We start from the raw sequence: 19583 nt of genomic DNA on the forward strand, positions 1-19583 counted from the left end.
TGATCAATTGCACACCATACCCCTTTGTGTTCTGCCTCTGTGGGGGATGTCCGCATGGGCCTGGACTCTATTGACTCCAGGATCGAAACATTTTATCTAGAGTGCTGACTCTAGCCAACAGCCACTTGCCAAACTCCTGCCTTACAAGTTTCCCTTTATCAACTCAGTGCATTCTATTTTCGTGTAATTTTTTTTTTTTTTTTCCTGCTTGAGACAGTCAAAAGATTCCCCAAACTTTTAAAATGCTTTTCTTTACAATAAAAAGAGCCAACAGATTTACAAAATTAGTTTTAGTTACATCAGGACATATACAAGTAAAATAGGAGGGATTCAAAATAAAAGGGTTAAATCCCTGAAAAAGAATATATTTATTAACCTACAACAATTTTACATAAACACAGGTGACATGTTGGCATAAGGAGAACATGAGCTGAAATATCCCTGAATTTTTAGAACAAAAAGGATGAAGTTCAAGTTATACTTGCTAAGAAATCAAGTATTGAAAAAAGATATGCTTTTTTAATAATAATAATAAAAAGACTTGGAAAAAAATGATGGTACATGATGCTATAAGCTTTCATTCTCAGTTCAATATCCTATTGCCAAACTAGTGTTGAGGTATATGACAAGTAGGAACATCACCCAAACCTTTAATGAATTCTTAGCTCACATTATGATATATTTGTAGCAGGCTGAGTAGCACCATCATGATGTGAATTCTGCTTCAAATCCATATATATATATACACATATATATGTATATATTTAATTTTTTTTTTACAGTACTAAAATACTAAAGCATTGCGTTAAAAAAGTTTTGTTTACAATTTAATTTACTTACTATACATCTCTTTCACTTCTTTATACAAATTAATGATTTATAACCACCACAGCAAACCAGCTGCCTGTTTTTTTTTTTTTCTTTTTAATTAACAGATTCACATGGAACTAACCCTGTTTATTATTCTTATGCAGGCATCAGTCTGCTCAATCTTCCTGGAAAAGAGGACACTTAAGCTAAGAAATGACAACATCACAATGTACAATTATCAACACAAAAGCACACTGCCATTGGGTTTGCTGAAGAGCACACAGATCCATAAAATAGCATCAGCTTAAGTGAACTAGCTTTGTTAAGTCTGTAGCATGTCATTGTTAACCTGCAGTTAATAGAAAATTCTTAAAACTACATATTTGAGCAATGAACTTGTCATACAATTTTGTATAAAACTGTTTTACAGTATAGCATGTGAGATGAGCACCAGAAAACGTGTTGTGGACTAAAGTTATTCCCTTGAATCCAGTAAGCCCCATTGTGGATTTAACTGGCTATATTAAAAATGGACACATTGCTCATCAGCAGATGCATGGCTAAAAGCAAAAATAGTTTAAAAGCTTTCCTTATTTCTTTAAAAAGAATCAACTTTGAATTCTAAAATGAAAGTAAACTTTTTTTTTTTTTAAACATCTCAGTACCTTAGCATTGTTCAAGTTGTCAAAGCTTAGGTAGACAAAGTGCTTCTAAAACACCATTTAAAATATTTATACATATACATGTGTGTGCACATATACATATGTGTGTATATATATATATGTACATATATACGTTTATTGTCCTACAAGGACTTTACTGGATGAGCAAAATCCAGAGGCCTTTAAATGTCCACATTAAAAAAAAAAAAAAAAAACCAAAAAAAAAAAAAACCCCCAAAAAACCAAAACCTCATGTAAGAATAGGTAATTATGATAAAAATTTGAATGAAAAGGTACCCCTGTTATTCAAGGGCATTGGAGTACACTGATAGAATCTCGATGATATAAAGGCATTAAATTTTCAAATGTTAAAGACACCATTTTCTTAGCACCATTTCTTAAAACATCCAAACAAATTCAGTGTTTTGCTGTCTATTCATTTATGCTTCCTGTAGCTATTTTGATAAATAAAAGTTAATATTAAGATTACAGTAAAAACTGCATGTTAAAAAGCCATAATTCCAGTATTTCAGTACATTGTATATTCAGCACCAGATGGTATTTTAAAATTCCTGCCACTGTAATACTACAGTACTTGTTTGATTTGTGTTCCATGACTATGCAAACTCGGTATTATTAAAAGTGGTCACAGATGTGTAGAGTTGTAAGGGGGAAAAATCACATTTACATATCCTCTCGTCCAATAATAGAACCAGTGTTTAAAAATGTAAATTGTGGAACACTTTCCTCCCCACCTTCTTTTTGCATAGAATGCTTTGGTCTTTTGCCTAGATGCCATCTGTGACCACTTAGGAGTCGGGGGAAATTAAGTGCTATGGTAAGATGATCTCTTGTTTTGCTGGTGAGCTGAGGTTCTTCCCACCACATTTGTCATGAATCCTGTGTTATTTCCCCACTGCCCACGTCATGAGAACTATACTATGGACAGGTTGGTTGTGGTCTTTTCAAATGAGGTACCCACCACGAGGGGAGACATCATATGTATCTGTTGTAAGGCCCTGTGACCCGAGTGAAGGCATATGGAGATGTAGTTACTGTGGAGTCTGTGGTCACGGACATGGTCCTTTCGGCAAGGGATTTGATGAAGCGCAGGTAAGTGGGCTCGGAAGGTTCATGTGGCTCAGCGGGCTCCCGTTTCACTTTTTTGCCATGGGTTTTCTGAGGCACATAGTCTGGGCCATACTTCTCACACTCTTCCTCTTTCTCTCGGGCTTTTTCAGCCATTTTGGCTTCCCAGAGCGCCAAGCCATGTTTTGGCTCATTCATGCTCTTATGCTGATAAAAGACAAGGGAGATCCTGGTGGGGTGATTCCTATTGGGATTCTTTAAAGGGGTTGTGGCATGAAGCTCGCGCTTGGCACACTCGATGAGAATTGACCCATGAGTTGGAGCCACAGCCACTCCCCCGATGTCAGGATCTAGAAAGCTCTGCTCACTGTCTGACCAGACTTCATCATTGTCCTCGGCGGCAGGGGGCTGCTTTTCCTGACTGCCAGCATCATGTAATTTGTGTAAGCCTTCTTGGACAGGAGCAGTTCTATCATGGTTAAGGCCTGGAAGCATCTTTGATAACCCATTAGCTGTGTGGGAAAGCATGTCATTCTCCTTGTTTTGGAGATGCAGGGCATGGAGAGAGCTGTTGAACATGCCTGGAGCTGCCCCGTAGTTATGGATTATGTGAGAAGATGGGTGATGTTCGCCATTCTTATAGTCTATGTTTGGATTGCTCAAATTGGGTGGTAATCTAGAGGCGGCTCCCATGAAGTGGCCATCCATCTCATGAGTGGAATAAGGAGGAAATGTCCCTACATGGTGTACGTTTGTTTTAATAGTACAACTGCTGAAGGCATCTCCTTGCATATTTTGGTTTCCATAACCTAAGTACTTAGAAGTAAAACTCTGGCTATTTCCAAACCTTGGCTGGTAGAGTGTATGGATGGGTGGTAGACTGAGCTTAGAGAGAGGGTCTTGGTTTGGATACCTATATAGATCCATGGACTGAGACTGAGGAGAATAGGAACCCAGATATGGGGAGCAGTTGTCCACTGATACATTTCCATTACATTGATAGGATGGATATTGGTTACTCTGATTCAAAAGCCCAGGGTAGGGATTCATGGGATTAGAAGAATTCAAATATGAACCTGCAGCTTGGGATGAGGTGGAATAGAGGTTCATAGGGCTGGCACCTCCATAAATCTCTGAGGTGTGTGAAGAGCTCGGATAAGCCTGGATAACTGGATTGGGCCGTCTCATGTACACACTGGTAGATCCAGAGGAAGAGTAAGAGCTGAAAGACTCTGATTGAGGGTTATTTGTCATGGGGTTATGCTGGGGCGGCGGTGGCGGTGGCGGCGGCTGCGGCTGCGGCTGCTGCTGCGGCTGCTGCTGCTGCGGGGGCTGCTTCTGTGGCTGTGGAGGTTGCTTCGGCAGTTGCGGGGGTGGGGGCTGCTGGGACTGTTGAATGACTGGTCCTGAAAGTCGCAAAAGTTCTGTGGACAGGATATGAGAGAGCACACAAACGTGTTCGATTATTATCTCACAGAAGCTAGTGAGGATGCTTAGCTGTATGTGAGAACCACCACTAAGATTATGCAATACCCATCAAATAAGGATAAGAGCAAAGTCAGGGCTCTGATCACTGTCTGGCATCATTTTTTTTTGCCTAAAGCATTAGATAAAATAGATCTCCAGAACAGTACAATTTAGTAAGTGAAGAAAAATGTAACAAACATCCAAAAGATATTTGACTGAGAGCATCATGTTTTCTGGAGGTTCTGTGTATCTGACCATGCCACACCCTACCTGAAGCGCCCTTCTCCCTCCACCCCATCTCCCTGCCCTTCCTTGAGACAGGTATCCCTTCCTCAAGGAAGCCTTCTATGACCTCATCTGCTAGTGCATGTACAATACCCACTGAAAACATAAGTCAGAGCAATGTTTTGTAATATACTGTAATTGATCATTTTTAGTCCTCTCCTCCTCCTAGCACAAAGCAGTTCCTTGAAGGAAGGGACCATGTCCCTTTTACTTTATTCCTCCAATGCCTGGGGCATGCAGTAGCAATTTGTTAAATAGTTGGAAGTTGCATAAAATTTGTTATTGAAGATTCATCAATGCTGTGAGAAAAGGAATGACACTCACTTAAATACCCAAAGCATATCTTCTATAATTGGCAAACCCTACTTACACAGTTGTTAATAAAACTTTAAAGAAATTTTCAGCTTTGTAAATAAAATTTTCATACTTCTATTTTATGACCTCACTTAAAAATCTACATATGAGAAGTGAACAAATAAATGGAGCTGTAAGGGCAGTCTTGAGAATTGAAATGATTATTACAGAAATCAGTTAGAAAAGACGGGAGGAAAAGTTCTACCCAATGATATGATGATACGTTATGGTTAACTTACAGGAGAGATTAATGAGTGAATAGGATTTACTGCTCTTAGTATAAGTCAACCAACATATGTTTATTAAGCGTCTTTAGCACATTATTCTAAATTACTTAGTTTCTTTAAGTTTTGAAATAAATTAGTAGGGAACTTTGACTTTGTGAAGCAAACATGGTTGGCTCTCAGCAAACTGGTAGGCTAAACTTAAAAGATAAACATTCTTCTTTTGTTAATGGTCAGGTTAACCATCTGTGAAATGAGACGTGGACATTATATTTATGGCTTTTTATAGCATATAATTGAAGATATAACCAAGGGGCTTTGAAAATATCAACTTAGTACTGATAAATAATGCTCTATTGCTACTGCTAGAGATGTGATCTGTTTGCATAGGTAAAAGCTTTTATAAGATAACTTAACTCAGACTTAATATGGCTACCCCTCCCTGATAAATCCTATTTCCAAACTTCTTATTTCAACAAATAGTACTGTCTTAGTTATCTAGGCTTAAAATGTTGACATCAATCTTAAATTTTTCTTCTTCTTCATTCTAATGTTTTGTCACCAATGTATTGATAATCATTTTGGAAGCATTCGCTACCATCATTTTTGCTAAATCTTCATTGCTATCATCCAGACTCAAGCTTTTATTACTTTACTCTTGGTTTATTGCATCTGTCTCCAAACTCATAGCTTCTCTGCTTCTAATTTGGCCTCCCTGCCACTGCTAGATTAACGTGAATTTCACCATGTTACCTACCTGTCATGTAAAACTTTGCCATTTATTATAGAATAAAATCCAGACTTCTCCATCAAGCTGGGGTTGAGGGTGCAGTATCTCATTACCAAGTCCAAGAGCAAAACCTGGCCCTTGGGACTTCAGAGACGATTCTAGTACAAAACTGATACCATGATCGAATATAATCATCCAAAATTAACTCTTCATTTTTAACCTAAGTTTCATATAACATATCTACAATGCTTCATATTACATTTACCTGCCAACTGTTTAGCCTGGCTTGCGTTTTCAGTCTGTTTTGTACGAGATGAGGCTGACTTTTCCTTTTCGTTCTTATTTGTGCTGTTCTCCAGAGAGGAAAGCTTTTCAGCTGCAGCTTTCTTGGCTTCTAGTTTCCTCTGTCGGCATGTCTTGACAGGCTCTGCTAACATCCTGACTTTCCGCCGAAAAGAACTCAGCACCTGAATGGCACCACTTTGTTTTTTCTCCTCCTGAGCTTCTACACTCCCAAACTCATCCACATCAGAGACTTTGTAGAGAGGCAGAACATGGAGCTGCTCGTCCTCAGGTTTCCCTCCAATTTCTCGATTGTCTTCTCTAGTGAGGGTGCATACCTGGTAGGGAGATAACACAGTACTGCCTCAGTTTCAGTCTAAAAGAAACTGTGTGTGTGTGTGTGTGTGTGTCTGTCTGTCTGTCTGTCTGTCTCCCTCTTAGCATTTACATTTGTGGTGGTGGTCTACTGGGCCAGGTCAGTGACATGCATATTACCAAAAAATCACATCTGTCTGTTATTAAGGGTGATTGCATCAAAATGGTACAGGGAGATAGATAAGTTCATGTTGACTTTTTTTTTTTCCTTTCCTTTTGTGTTTGGGCGGGGAGGGGGGCGGTCTATCATGAACCTGTGGTGACTTTGTTCTTCACATACATTTCTTACTCTAAGGGAAGAAGCAACACTCCCACCAAACAGAAGCAATCTCCCACTTTTCACCCTTCAAAAATAGATGTGAAGCCTCTTCAAAAAGAGGCCGAAAGTTATACCAAATGATTTCCTCTGTTTTTGCTAATATCACATTCACCTAATCTCATACTTCGTACACAATGAAATTTTGCATCTATCCTCACACTTGACTTCAAACTCTCCTTCACTGTGCTTAAGACATTTTCACAAGAGACCAAAGAGAAATATAAATATGTGAAATGGAAGATTTGGTTGATATAGGTAATGTGTAACTTAACACTGCTTCTACCTTCTTGTCTCCTCTGTACTTGTTAAACCTAACTTACTGTTTCTCTTCTCTCTTATTTCTTTTGTAGGATATCACAACATACAAGGGTCTATTCCAAGAAAGGGGGGAAAAACTACTTCTCTTGCTTTGATAATTTAATGATACTTTTCCTCTTTTGTTAGCCACAGTCATATTGGTTTTGATGAAAGATTATCTGTTGGTTTTAAAATACCAGATTTTAGTATTTAGTGTTTTTGACTAATGCAGAAAAAAATGTGAGCATGATTATTTAAAGTCCGAGGCAATATAAAATCACTAGAAGATACTCTTGAAAGGAATGTGATCATAACAGACTTACCTTGATAGAGAAGTTTAATATGAGGTGGCACTAAAATGAGTTTTCACTTCCTATACATCAAAGTCTTCCAAATCCATGTCTCTGATCACTTATTACCTTTTCCCACATGTTATTAGTTCTTACCTAGTGCTGCTTTCCTTTGCACCTGATGGAGACTGTGACCTATCAGAGGCAAATTCCTTCAGGCAAAGCCTTTTTCTCATCCCTGCCTACTCTTCATTCCCTTGCTAGAGTGAAACATGGTTATCTTTAGGATCTACCGTAGCATTTTTTTTCCCTCCAGAATCTAGCCTAGCCTCCTAATAGTGAGCATGTGTTCAATACACAATTAGTGAAGGTTTTACATATTTTTTTTTAGTATTAAAAAAAAAATTCTGACTTCTGTTTTAGACTATTAACCTGATACTTTTTCTGCTTTTCAACAAAAACTTCATATCAGGTTCTGTGAATTACTTCCACCATTGCTTACCACCTGAATTCTTCTCTACCCTAGACTATAATTTTAGTTTCTGTATTCTATTTTTTTTAATGTTTATTTATTTTTGAGAGAGAGAGAGAGAGAGAGAGAAAGGAGAGAGAGAGAGAGAGAGAGAGAGAGAGAGAGAGAGAGAGAGAGAATCCCAAGCAGGCTCTTCTATGCTGTCAGCACAGAGACTGACATGGGGCTCCAACTCACGAACTGTGAGATCATGACTGAACCAAAATCAAGAGTCAGACATTTAACCAACTGAGCCCCCCAGGTGCCCCATGTATTCTATTTTTCATTTTAAGTCTCACTGGTCATCTTCCTCAACTACACATATATCCATGTTGATGACTCACTAGGTAGATTACTTTATAGTTTCTTCACTTGAATATTTCATTCCTTATTTTCACCCTGGTTTATGCCTCAACATGCAAGGCCACACTGTGGACTCTGTCAGTATGGAACCCTGTTCTACCCTAAGACCATGTCCATTTTCTCCATTTAGCATAACCTCTGATTATACAGCCTGATCCAGTCCATCTACTGTAATATGTAGTAATAATGGGCTCTTTTGTACTTTGAATCTTCTATAGTGGTTGCTGTGCCATGGATGATGCATTTTTCATTTGTACTTCTTTCTGCGAGGTAGATTGGTGCCTTGGCTTGTATATGGCTTTTTCACTTTACTGATTATAACCTACCAGATGCCTGACATTGAATTTTGAAGGAACTTTTGGCAGCTAATGGTAGTTGGTAATGCAATCACTGGTTTAGTTCTGTACCAAGCGTTTCCATGATTTTCATGTGCTTATCAACTGTTTTCCACTCATGTGACAACCTGTTATAAGAGTACTAGATATGTCAAACGAGGGCACCTTTGCAACAGCAATTCATTCATGAAAACACTTGTGCAATGACATCTGCAGAGAACCTATTACTCTAATCACAGGATAACTTCCAGCCTTCCACTCTTCAACAGGCTGTGCTAACTGTTCTGTGCCCCACTTACCAATGTGCTGCCATTCTGCATGTTGTGTAAGTCTCTATGGGCATGAGCACAGAAGTCCAAACATGCAGTGACCCCTGAGAATGGACGGCCTTCCTTCAGACCCAGTCGGCATTCTGGTGCTCTGTGTTCATACTCAATCTGAAAAACAGAAGCATGTGTGTGAATGGGGAACTACTTAGGCATTTCAAATTCTTAGGCATACATTTGAGAAAAAAGTATAAGACCTGTGCACTGAGCAGATCAGAAAGATTTTTTAGTATTTAGGTTATTCAGAATTTAAAAAAAAAAGTTGCATATATTATATCCAGAAATACAATGGAATGACACAAAACAGACCAAACGTTTTGACATGGTAAAGTTTTTATTTTACAGTGTTGAAGTATAACTGACATACATTAAACAGTATATATTTAAAGTGTACTATTTGATTAGTTTTGACATGAGTATATGTGAAACCATTGCCACAATCAAAATAACGTACCTATCCGTTACTCCCAAAAGTTTCTTCCTTCCGCTTTTAAATTCATGTCTCTTCCTTTGTTCCCAGGAAACTACTGATCTGCTTTCTGTAACTACAGATTAGTTTACATTTTCTAGAATTTTATATAAATGGGTCTGTTTTGAGTTAATTTTTATATATGGCATAAGATTAAGAGTCAAGGTTAGTTTTCTTCCATATGGCTATCCAACTGTTCAAACACTACTGCAAAGATAAATTATCCTTTGCCACTAAATTGTCTTTTTTTGAAAATCAACTGATTGTACATGCTGGACCTATTTCTGGACTTTCTATTCTTATTGTTTGGTATATAATAGTGTAGTGGGTATGTATGTGTATATATGCCAACATCACTGTCTTGATTAGTAGTAAATATAGATTTTTAGTGAATCTTGAAATCAGGGATTATAACTCTCCAAATTCTGATCTTCTTTTTGAAAATTGTTTGACTATTCCAGATCCTTTGCATTTGTCTTTCTATATATTTACAAACACCCTGTCTATTCCTTCAAAACACTTGGTAACATTTTGATAGGTCATATACTAAGTCCATTGAATGACTTGGGGAAAACTGACATCTTAAAAATATTAGTCCTGTGATCCATAAACATAGTAGACCTTTCCATTTGGGGTCTTTTATAATTTCTCTCAGCAATGTATTATAGTTTTCAGTGCACAGGTCTTACATGTTTTGTCAAATGACAAATTCTTATGTCTAAGAATTTCATATTTTTGATGTTATTTAATTGCTATTGGTTTTGACTGCAATTTTTAGTTGTTTATTACTAGTATATAGAAATACAGTTGATTTATTTTTGCGACTTTGCTGAACAATTTATTAGAAGTGTTTGGGTCTTTGGAACTTTCTATGTAGACAAGTGTCTACATTATAAGGACAATTTTATTTCTATTCAATCTGTACACTCCTTATTTCTTTTTCTTGCCTATTTCCCTAAAACTTCCAGTTAGATATTAAATAAAAGTGGTAAAAATGGATGTCCTTGTCTTGTTTCTAATCTTAGGGGTAAAGCTTTCAGTCTTTCACTATTAAATATGAAGTTAGCTTTAGGTTTTTCAATTATGCACCTTATGGGGCTGAGAAAGTTCCCTTCTATGGATATTAAATATTGCTAAGTGCTTTTTCCTCTATCTATTGAGATAATCATATTTACCCCATTATGTTGGCTAATGTGGTGAATCACACTGATTAAAAAATTTTTAATGTTTACTTTTGAGAGAGACAGAGACAGAGCGGGGGAGGGGCAGAGAGAGAATGGGAGACACAGAATCTGAAGCAGGCTCCAGGCTCTGAGTTGTCAGCATGGGGTCTGATGCAGGGCTGGAACTCATAGACTGTGAGATCATGACCTGAGCTGAAGTCAGACACTTAACTGACTGAGCCACTTAGTCAATCAATCATGATTGATTTTTGAATGTTAAACAAAACGAAATAAACTCCATTTGGTCATGATATATACTTTTTGCACACTGTTGTCTAATTGACTAAAATTTTGTGAAGAATTGTCATATCAATATTTTTTAAGAATATTGGACTATAGTCTTCTTTTTCTTTTACTGCCTTTGTCTAGTTCTAGTATCAGGATATTTCCAGCTTTGTAAAATGAGTTGGGAAGTTTATTCCTTTTCTATTTTCTAGAAGAGTTTCCACTGAATTGTTACTATTTCTTCCTTAAAATATTAGATTTGAAAGGGAAATTATCTGGGCCTGGAATTTTTGAAAAAGCTTTCAACTAAAAATTCAATATCTTTAATAAATATAGGATGACTTATGGTATTTATTTTTTTCTTTAGTCATCTTTGGTAATTTGTGTTTAAGTACTTTTCTCAATTCATCTAAGTTGTTGAATTTATTGGCATAAAATTTTAATAATATTATTCCTTTAATGTCTGTAGGATCTATAGTGATGTCTCATCTCTAATTCTTGATATTGGCCTTTTGTACCTTCTCTTTTTTTTCTTGATTGAATTGATGCAAAATACTAGCTTTTGGTGTCACTGATTTATGCTATTTTCTGTATTCCATTTCATTGATTTATGTTCTTTAGTTTTTCCTTCCTTCCATCTTTTAGGGCTCATATTGCTGTCCTTTTCCAAGTTTCTTAGAGAAGCCACCTAAATCATTAATTTGAGACTTTATATATATTTTCTGAAGTTTATTTTTATTTTACTTATTATTTTTTAAATGTTTATCTTTGAGAGAGAGACAGAGTGTAAGTGGGAGGGACAGAGAGAGAAGGAGACATAGGTTCTGAAGCAGGCTCTAGGTTCTGAGCTGTCAGCACAGAGCCCAACATGGGGCTTGAACTCATGAACCATGAGATCATGACCTGAGCCAATGTTGGATGCTTAACCAACTGAGCCATCCAGGTGTCCCAAAGTTTGTTTATTTTTGAGAGAGAGAGCACCCATGAGGAGAGGGCCAGAGAGAGAGAGGAAGAGAGACAAACCCAAGCAGGCTCTGTGCTGACAGAGGAGAGCCTAATGCCAGGCTCAATCTTGTGGAATGTGAGATATGACCTGAGCTGAAACCAAGGGTTGGATGCTTAACCAACTGAGCCCCCAGGTGCCCCTATATTTTTCTAATAAGTATTCAATGCTATAAATGTCTCTCTAAGCAAGGCTTTATAGCTTTATTCCACAAATTTCAAGGTCATGTCTTCATATTCTTTTTGTTTTTAAATGTTTATTTTGAGAGACAGAGTGCATGTGTGCACATGCATGACTGAAGGAGGGGCAGAGAGAGACAATCTCAAGCAGGCTCATGGCTGTCAGTGCAGAGCCCAACATGGGACTTGATTTCATGAACCATGATATCATGACCTGAGCTGAAATCAAGAGTCAGATGCTTAACTGACTGAGTCACCCAGGCACCCCCAAGTCTTCATTTTTATTCAGTTTGAAATACTTTCTAATTTCCCTGTGAATTATTCTTTGGCTCCTAGGTTATTTAGGAATATGTTTCTCAGTTTCCAGATACTTAGAAATTTTGTGGAAATACCGGTACAGATTTTTCATTTAACTTCATTGTGGCCAGAGAACATATTTTGAGGCTTTATAATATATTGATACTTGCTTTATGACTCACTATACAGTCTATCATGATAAAACTTCCTGTACACTTGAAAATAATGTTAATTCTGTTGGGTGAGGAATTCTATACATGTCAATAAGGTCAAGTTGGTTAAAAGTGCTGTTTAAGTCTTCTGTCTCCTTAGTGATTTTGTATTTGTTCTAACAGTTATTGAGAGAGATGTACTGAAATCTCTGACTGTAATTGTAGATTCATTTCTTTTTATAGTTCTATCAGTTTTGTTTAATAAAATCTGAAGCTCTGTACATAGTTAGGATTATCACGTTTTCTTGATGAACTGCCCCCTTTTTTTATTATTAAATGATCTTCTTTATAGTTTATAATATTCTTTGCTATGAAATCTACTTTGTTATTAATATGATCATTCCAGCTTTCCTTAGATTGATATTAGCATATTTCTTGGTTCCTGGTTTTTTTCAATATTATAATTATTCAATATCAATGTTATTATTTAGTATCACAAACTCTGCTTTTTTAATTGGGAATGTTAAAAGCCATTCACATTTAATATGATTTTTGATATGGTTGGGATTAAATATACCAATTTTCTATTTGCTTTATATTTGTCTTATCTTTAATTTGGTTCCATAATCCTTTTAAATACATTTTGGATTGATTCTATTTTTTTCCTTTTTACTGGTAGATTAGCTGGTAGATTTTTTTACTGCTAGATTTTTTTTTTTTTAAATGGCTGCTTCCCTTAAGGTTTACGATATATTCTTTATCTTCTTACACTCTACATTCAAGAAATACTATACTACTCTACATATAACATAAGGCCCTTACAACAGTATACTTTCAATTCCCCAGCCTCTGTGTTACTTCTACATGTTATAAAGTTTAAGGCACATTGTTCATATATATTTTTAATAGCAAATTATCTTTAAATTTCTTTTGAAATAAGGAAAAAGTTTTTTTTATTTACATAGCTACTATTTATGATGTTTTTCTTTCCTTTTTGTCAATACAGACTTCTATCTGGTATCATTTTCTTTTACTGGCAGGCTTCCTTTAATATTTTTAAAGTGTTAGTCTGCTGATGGTAAATTATTTCAGCATTTGTATGTTTGAAAAAAATTTTGTTTTGCCTTTACTTTTTTTTTTTTAATGTTTATTTTTCAGAGAGAGAGAGACAGAATGAGAGAGGGGGAGGGGCAGAGAAAGAGAAAGAGAGAGAACAGAATCCGAAGCAGGCTCCAGGCTCTGAGCTGTCAGCACTGAGCCCAACACTGGGCTTGAACTCAAGAACCGTGATATCATGACCTGAGCCAAAGTTGGACGTTTAACCGACTGAGCCATCTAGGCACTCCCTTGCCTTTACTTTTGAAGTTTTTCCTGGGTATAGATTTCTGGGTTGACAAGAGTTTTTTTTTCTTACATTTTTCTCTGATGTGAAGCTTAACTTCAACAATAAGACTTTATAAAATCAAGGAACAAAGCAAAGGAAGAGCATTTAGATATGAGAAATAAGTACAATATATCCAGTTGGGGAAGAGACAAAAATCAAATGGTAGGCTTTGATAGCATCCATAACCTCAAAAGGTCTTCCCATGTGCTGTGGGAAAGACCACATGGCTGTTTTTTTTTGATCTTTAAACAATATTAAGACATACGGATGAATATTACCCAATAGTACATACTAGGCAATATAAAAAATACCTTATCTATCTTTAACCATGATTGATTTAATTTATATATACAACTATTTTTTATGTATGAATGTATGTATATATTTAAATTTTATTTTGTGGTAAGAATACATAACATGAGATCTACCTTTTCAACAAAATTTTAAGTGTCCATTATTGTTGGCAATAGGTGCACATTGCAAAGCAGATCTCTAGAGCTCATTCATCTTGCTTAACTGAAACTTTCTGCCCATTTATTAGTACATCTACACATGTATCGATATATAAATACTGAAACACATCTAAAGAATTATATGTAATCTTCTTGTTATAACTAAAATTTGGGGTACCTTCATATTTTGGATACTCTAAGTTCAGGAAATGCATAAAATGCCAAACATAATATAGTAGGGTGGAATATAAATGCTTAGAAAATCAGGTGTGTATGACACCATCTATAGTAAGAATCAAAGGAGTAAAAAGAACACCAATGCTTTGTTATTCTGTCCCCTTTTCCAGCTAAAGCCATTAGGTTAATAGCACCTATAAAATTTTTTATTCAACAGAAAATGGCCAAACTTGAAATCTAGCAACATAGACTCAATTCATTTTCTTTTTATAGCTTGATTTATTGTGTTTCTCACTTGGAATTATTTTATAACAGTACTAAAACATTCCATATACTTTTCTGTGATACTTACCAAAGTAGATAAGGTTGTAAAATAACAGTATTAATCCTACTACTATTAACAGCATTAAAAATAATCTTCATACACATCATATATATTTCTAAAAGCCTGAGTTGTGACATAAAACAAGTTTATAAACAGATCGTTATTAAATTTGCTTCCTTTGCTCACACTTAAAAAAAGAAAGAGCTGAGGTTTGGGGAAAGTATTAAAGTCCACAATAGAAACAAGAGTAGCTAAATCATTAAATGAGTATTGGTCTCCCCTGTGTGTCTCTGCTATATAAATTAATCCCATTAGTCTTTAATGTTATTAAATGACAACGTTTGCCAAATGTACCGCTCTTCATACTTCCTTGTACCCCCTGCCACTGTGTACTCTGCTCTGGATACCTGCATCACCTCCAGCTTTCCTCCATTTATCAGTCTCTCTCTTTCCCTTAAATCTTTAACCTCCCTTACTCTATTGTGCCTACTCCCAGCGTTTACTTCACTGCTTTCTCATCCTCCACTCCTAAAATGTCAGTGTACGCCAGAATCCCATCAGAATCCCTTCTCTTTATAATCTCCACTCTGAAAACATGCATTCACTCCTTGTGAATTCGACTACTTCTTGCATTTTGGTGACTCCCAAATCTACATAATTAGTCTGGATTTTTCTCAGGATTTTCCATCTAATTATACTAAAGGATGTCAAACATAGTACGCCCAAAATGAAATTTATCATTTCACCCATTTGTCCCCAAACCTACTTTTCCTCACTGATTCCAAATACTAGTTAATAGAACAACCTGTCCAAGCCAGAAATTTGGTGGCTCCTCAAATTGTCTCTTCTGCTCATCCTCAAATCCAATTGATAAGTTCTACAAGTTCTACCTCAAATTTCACATACTTATTTCCTTTATTCTTTCACTACTGCCATTTCTTTAATGTAGGACTTTAACATCTCTTGTCCAGTGACTGCACTAGCTTACTCCTCCAATTTAATCTTACACTAACCTAAGTTGTATTTCACTTAATTTGGCTTGTTCAGTGACCATTTTAAATTAAATCACTTTACACTCTCCTGTCCCCAACACACACTTAAAACGCCCCAGTGGTAGCCTTCTTACATACAGGATAAAGTTCAAAGTTCAAAGATCTTTATACGGTCTCCAAGGCCATTTGTGACCTTACATCTCTACTTTCAGGGAGAACTTTTTTGTTCCTTCAGAAATGAGCATACCTCTATCCCAGCTGTTAATGTATTATTCTGTAATTGTTATTTTACATATCTCTGCCTTAAAGGAGTTCCTTAAAGGAAGGAATTCCTTAAAGACAAAAACCTACAATACTCATCTTTACATCCACAGTGACTAAATACAGCATCTAGTTTATAACAGGTTTCCATTTGATGCTTCTGTTGTTGATGTCACAATGACAGGAAAGACTTTACAGTTTTTTTTTCCTCCTTCATGAGCATTTCTGAACAAATGACCTAGCTTTCCAAACTGGTATAGCCTAGACCACACTCATAAAATAGGAAACAAGTGTTTCAGCTTGGTTCATGGAGCCAAGGCCAAATAAAATGAAGATAATCTAGCAAAATCAGACATATCTGGACACATGTATGTACACTTACAAAGTAGTACACTCATAATATGTATAGACCTTCTGTGAAAAGTTAATAGGTGGTTAGAACCTATGGTTTGGGTCACATAATTTTAATTAATCACCAAAGTCTACTTACAGAAGAGATACGAGACAAGATTAGTGGATACAACAGCTTGTTAGATTCACAATCTTTACACGTTAAAAGACCAAAATTAAGCTCTTTTTGATGATATTTCTTTGCAAGTATGTAGGTCATCAATAATAAACTGTTCTAATCATTGTCCATAATTATTTATAAACTTACCTGATTATTATATGCATCAGGTGCAAGTTTCTTGTATGTTGGTGCCATAAGAGTAGACAGGTTTTGTAAATGAGACTCCAGTTTCTCTTCCTGTTTAAAATGAATATTCTACATATTAAATTCTAAATCCTTTTTATATGTGAGAGAGGCTATCAGTAAAAAATTTCCCCCTATATCTTAGATCCAAATGACAATATATAGTATCTTTCTTATTAAATAACTAAGGTTTCCTAACATGACTATGTCTTTTTTTACATATTTAAATTCAAGTTAGTTAACTTACAGTGTAGTATTGGTTTCAGGAGTAGAACCCAGTGATTCGTCACTTACATATAATACCCAGTGCTCATCCCAACAAGTGCCCTCCCTAATGCCCATCAGCCCTCCCCCCACCAACCTCCCCTCCGGCAATCCTGTTTGTTATCTGTCTTTAAGTGTCTCTTATGGTTTGCCTCCCTCACTGTTTTAATCTTATTTTTCCTTCCCTTCCCTTATGTTCATCTGTTTTGTTTCTTACATTCCACAAAATTTCCAAGCAAAAAGTATACACCATATATCATCTATTTTTGCATGTGTTTCCAAGCAAAAAGTATAAACCATCTAATTTTGTATGTGTTATTAGAATATCTAGCTCTTTGGTATTTTTATGATGTTAATTTTATACTTTGTATGTAGATACTCAGCATTTTATAAATATAAGCCTATGCCAGTAATAGGATAGGAGTATGAAGCCATAGAGTCTTAAAGAGGTCACATTCTCTACTCCTCCAATTAGCTGCCAAGGAAGATAAACCATTGGAAAGATTTGTTTGGCTCTCTTTATATTTTTAAGTGCTTATATTAAAAAGTTCAAAATTTGAAAAGATCTTTCCATTGAACAAAAAATTACTAGATGCTTCAAATACGGATAAAACTCTCAGAAGTAGATTGTGGTATATTTGAAGAACTTTGTAAAGTTTACTTGAAAGGAGGAATGTTCAGTTGCTCCTCCTCCCTACAAAGAACAGATTTTCCAGGTAATATGCTTATAAAATGAGAGGCGATGATACTCAGTTATTCCATTCATCCTTAGAGGTTCTCATTTCATAGTGATTATTTCTCTAAGAATGTTGATGTAACTACCTGGCAGAGATATACTAATTTGTATTTTAGAAGGTGAGGAGGTTTCTAAGCCAGGCTCTCCTACCGCCCTGAGGGAGGATGTGCCTATCCATCTCCAGGATTTGCTTTATATTAAATCTGGTGAAAGTGATAAACTTTTATAAAATATAAGTAAAAAAAAAAGCTCTCCAGTGTGGGAAATTAAAGTGGCTGATGACATGTAGCCCATTTAATAAAGTTTATTAAAAATATAATCCTGTGGGGGTGCTTGGGTGGCTTAGTCAATTAAGCTTTCGACTTCAGCTCAGGTCATGACTTCACAGTGTGAGTTTGAGCCCCACATCTGGCTCCTTGCTGGCAGTGCAGAGCCTGCATGGCATTCTCTCTCTCTCTCTCTCCCTCCCCCACTTGTGCGCACACTCTCCCTCAAAATAAATAAACTTTATATATACATACACACACACACACACACGTTTATATATATAATATATATAAAATCCTGTGAAGAAAATTACATCATGATTTCAAGAGTTTTTGCACTTTATTAAATTTCCACTTACTATTATAGTCACAAATAATAAAGCGACAAAGTTTTCATTTAGAGGGACATATCAATACTATAGTATGCATAGTATAACTATATATTTCAATTGCATTTAATCTTTGTAAGATAATTGTAAGGTTCAGAGAGTCAGTAAAAATTTGGTCATATCTAAATGTAAACATACTGAAGTCTTTGGATTATTCAATGAGCAAACTCTAGAAGCTACCCAAAAGTTGTTATATTTGAGACCCATGTGTAAGTTGTATTTGAGAAATATATAAATTCTTAAAAAAAATTTTTTTTAATGTTTGTTTATTTTTGAGAGAGAGACACAGAATGTAAGCAGGGGAGGGGCAGAGAGAGGGAGACACAGAATCCGAAACAGGCTCCAGGCTCCGAGCTGTCAGCACAGAGCGCAATGCGGCGTTTGAAGTCACGAACCGTGAGATCATGACCTGAACTGAAGTCGGATGCTTAACTGACTGAGCCATCTAGGTACCCCAAGAGAAATATATAATTTCAATTACATTTATATTAAAATCTAAATATTTTTTAGTTTCTTGAGTGCATTCATTATAACTTTAAGCTATTAAATCTCAGGGTATGAAAATGTGATTAGAAATGGTCTTTACTGAACGTGGCAGTGATGAATATGACTTTTTTAATTCAGGTTTGAAAGATGAAAGTTGTAACAATGAAATGTTAACATTTAGTTTTAATACCAAAGTGACAGTTATTTAAAACTCTAGAATTAACATGAAAGATAAGTATAGAAGACCATAGGTATTAAGAGTTTATTTTGCTCAAATTTTACTACTTTGGTATCACATGGTTGTTATTATGCTAACTTTATCAAATATTATAATGTGTATCTACAATTTAGCGTAAATTTTGATTTACCTCAGAGGTGAAATTCTCTATGTTAATGAGAGTTTAACTGAGTATGTCATACTGTTCACTTCATCTGTACTCATCAATTCTCCATGAAAAATACAGATTATATATCAGGAAGTACACAAACCTCTTTTGGGTCATCCCCAAGCAGCTTAAATTTTCTTGGGATCTTGCTTCTGGCAAACTTACATCCATTGTAGTACATACTCCACGAACAACCAAAAGAAAATGAGGCACCACAGGTCTCGGGGTCCAGCCCTTGACAGGCACAGGTTCTCCTGAGGGATCAAAGGACCAAGTTCATAGCTATCAATAACATTTATGTAGGCTACCAATCTTGTATTTTGGATGTCTGCATGCAAAAATGAATAAAAATTAGTTTTAAAAGAAGTTTAACTCTATTAATTAAGCCTGCCATAACCACATCAGAAAATAACTATTTTAATTGATTTTGAAACACAATTTAAATGACTCTTTATTTTAACATATCACACAGAAAATTACACATAATTTTACAGCTTGCAAATG

At 35.8% G+C, this 19583-nt stretch overlaps 1 protein-coding gene across 1 annotated transcript in view; it reads right to left on the minus strand.

The window, feature by feature from the left end:
• Window positions 1-1689: 1689 nt before the first annotated feature.
• The window catches only part of TET2 (tet methylcytosine dioxygenase 2), a 132183-nt gene continuing 114289 nt past the window's right edge, over window positions 1690-19583 (minus strand). The window contains exons 7-11 of the mRNA XM_007080945.3: window positions 19183-19333; window positions 16517-16606; window positions 8693-8830; window positions 5887-6241; window positions 1690-3985 (exon numbers count right to left, since the gene is read on the minus strand). Coding sequence (XP_007081007.2) covers window positions 2469-3985; window positions 5887-6241; window positions 8693-8830; window positions 16517-16606; window positions 19183-19333 — 2251 coding nt within the window. The 3' untranslated portion in view covers window positions 1690-2468. The remainder of the gene's footprint in view (window positions 3986-5886; window positions 6242-8692; window positions 8831-16516; window positions 16607-19182; window positions 19334-19583) is intronic.

The sequence above is a fragment of the Panthera tigris genome, chromosome B1 (genome assembly GCF_018350195.1).
Source record: "Panthera tigris isolate Pti1 chromosome B1, P.tigris_Pti1_mat1.1, whole genome shotgun sequence".
Classification (NCBI taxonomy): domain Eukaryota; kingdom Metazoa; phylum Chordata; class Mammalia; order Carnivora; family Felidae; genus Panthera; species Panthera tigris.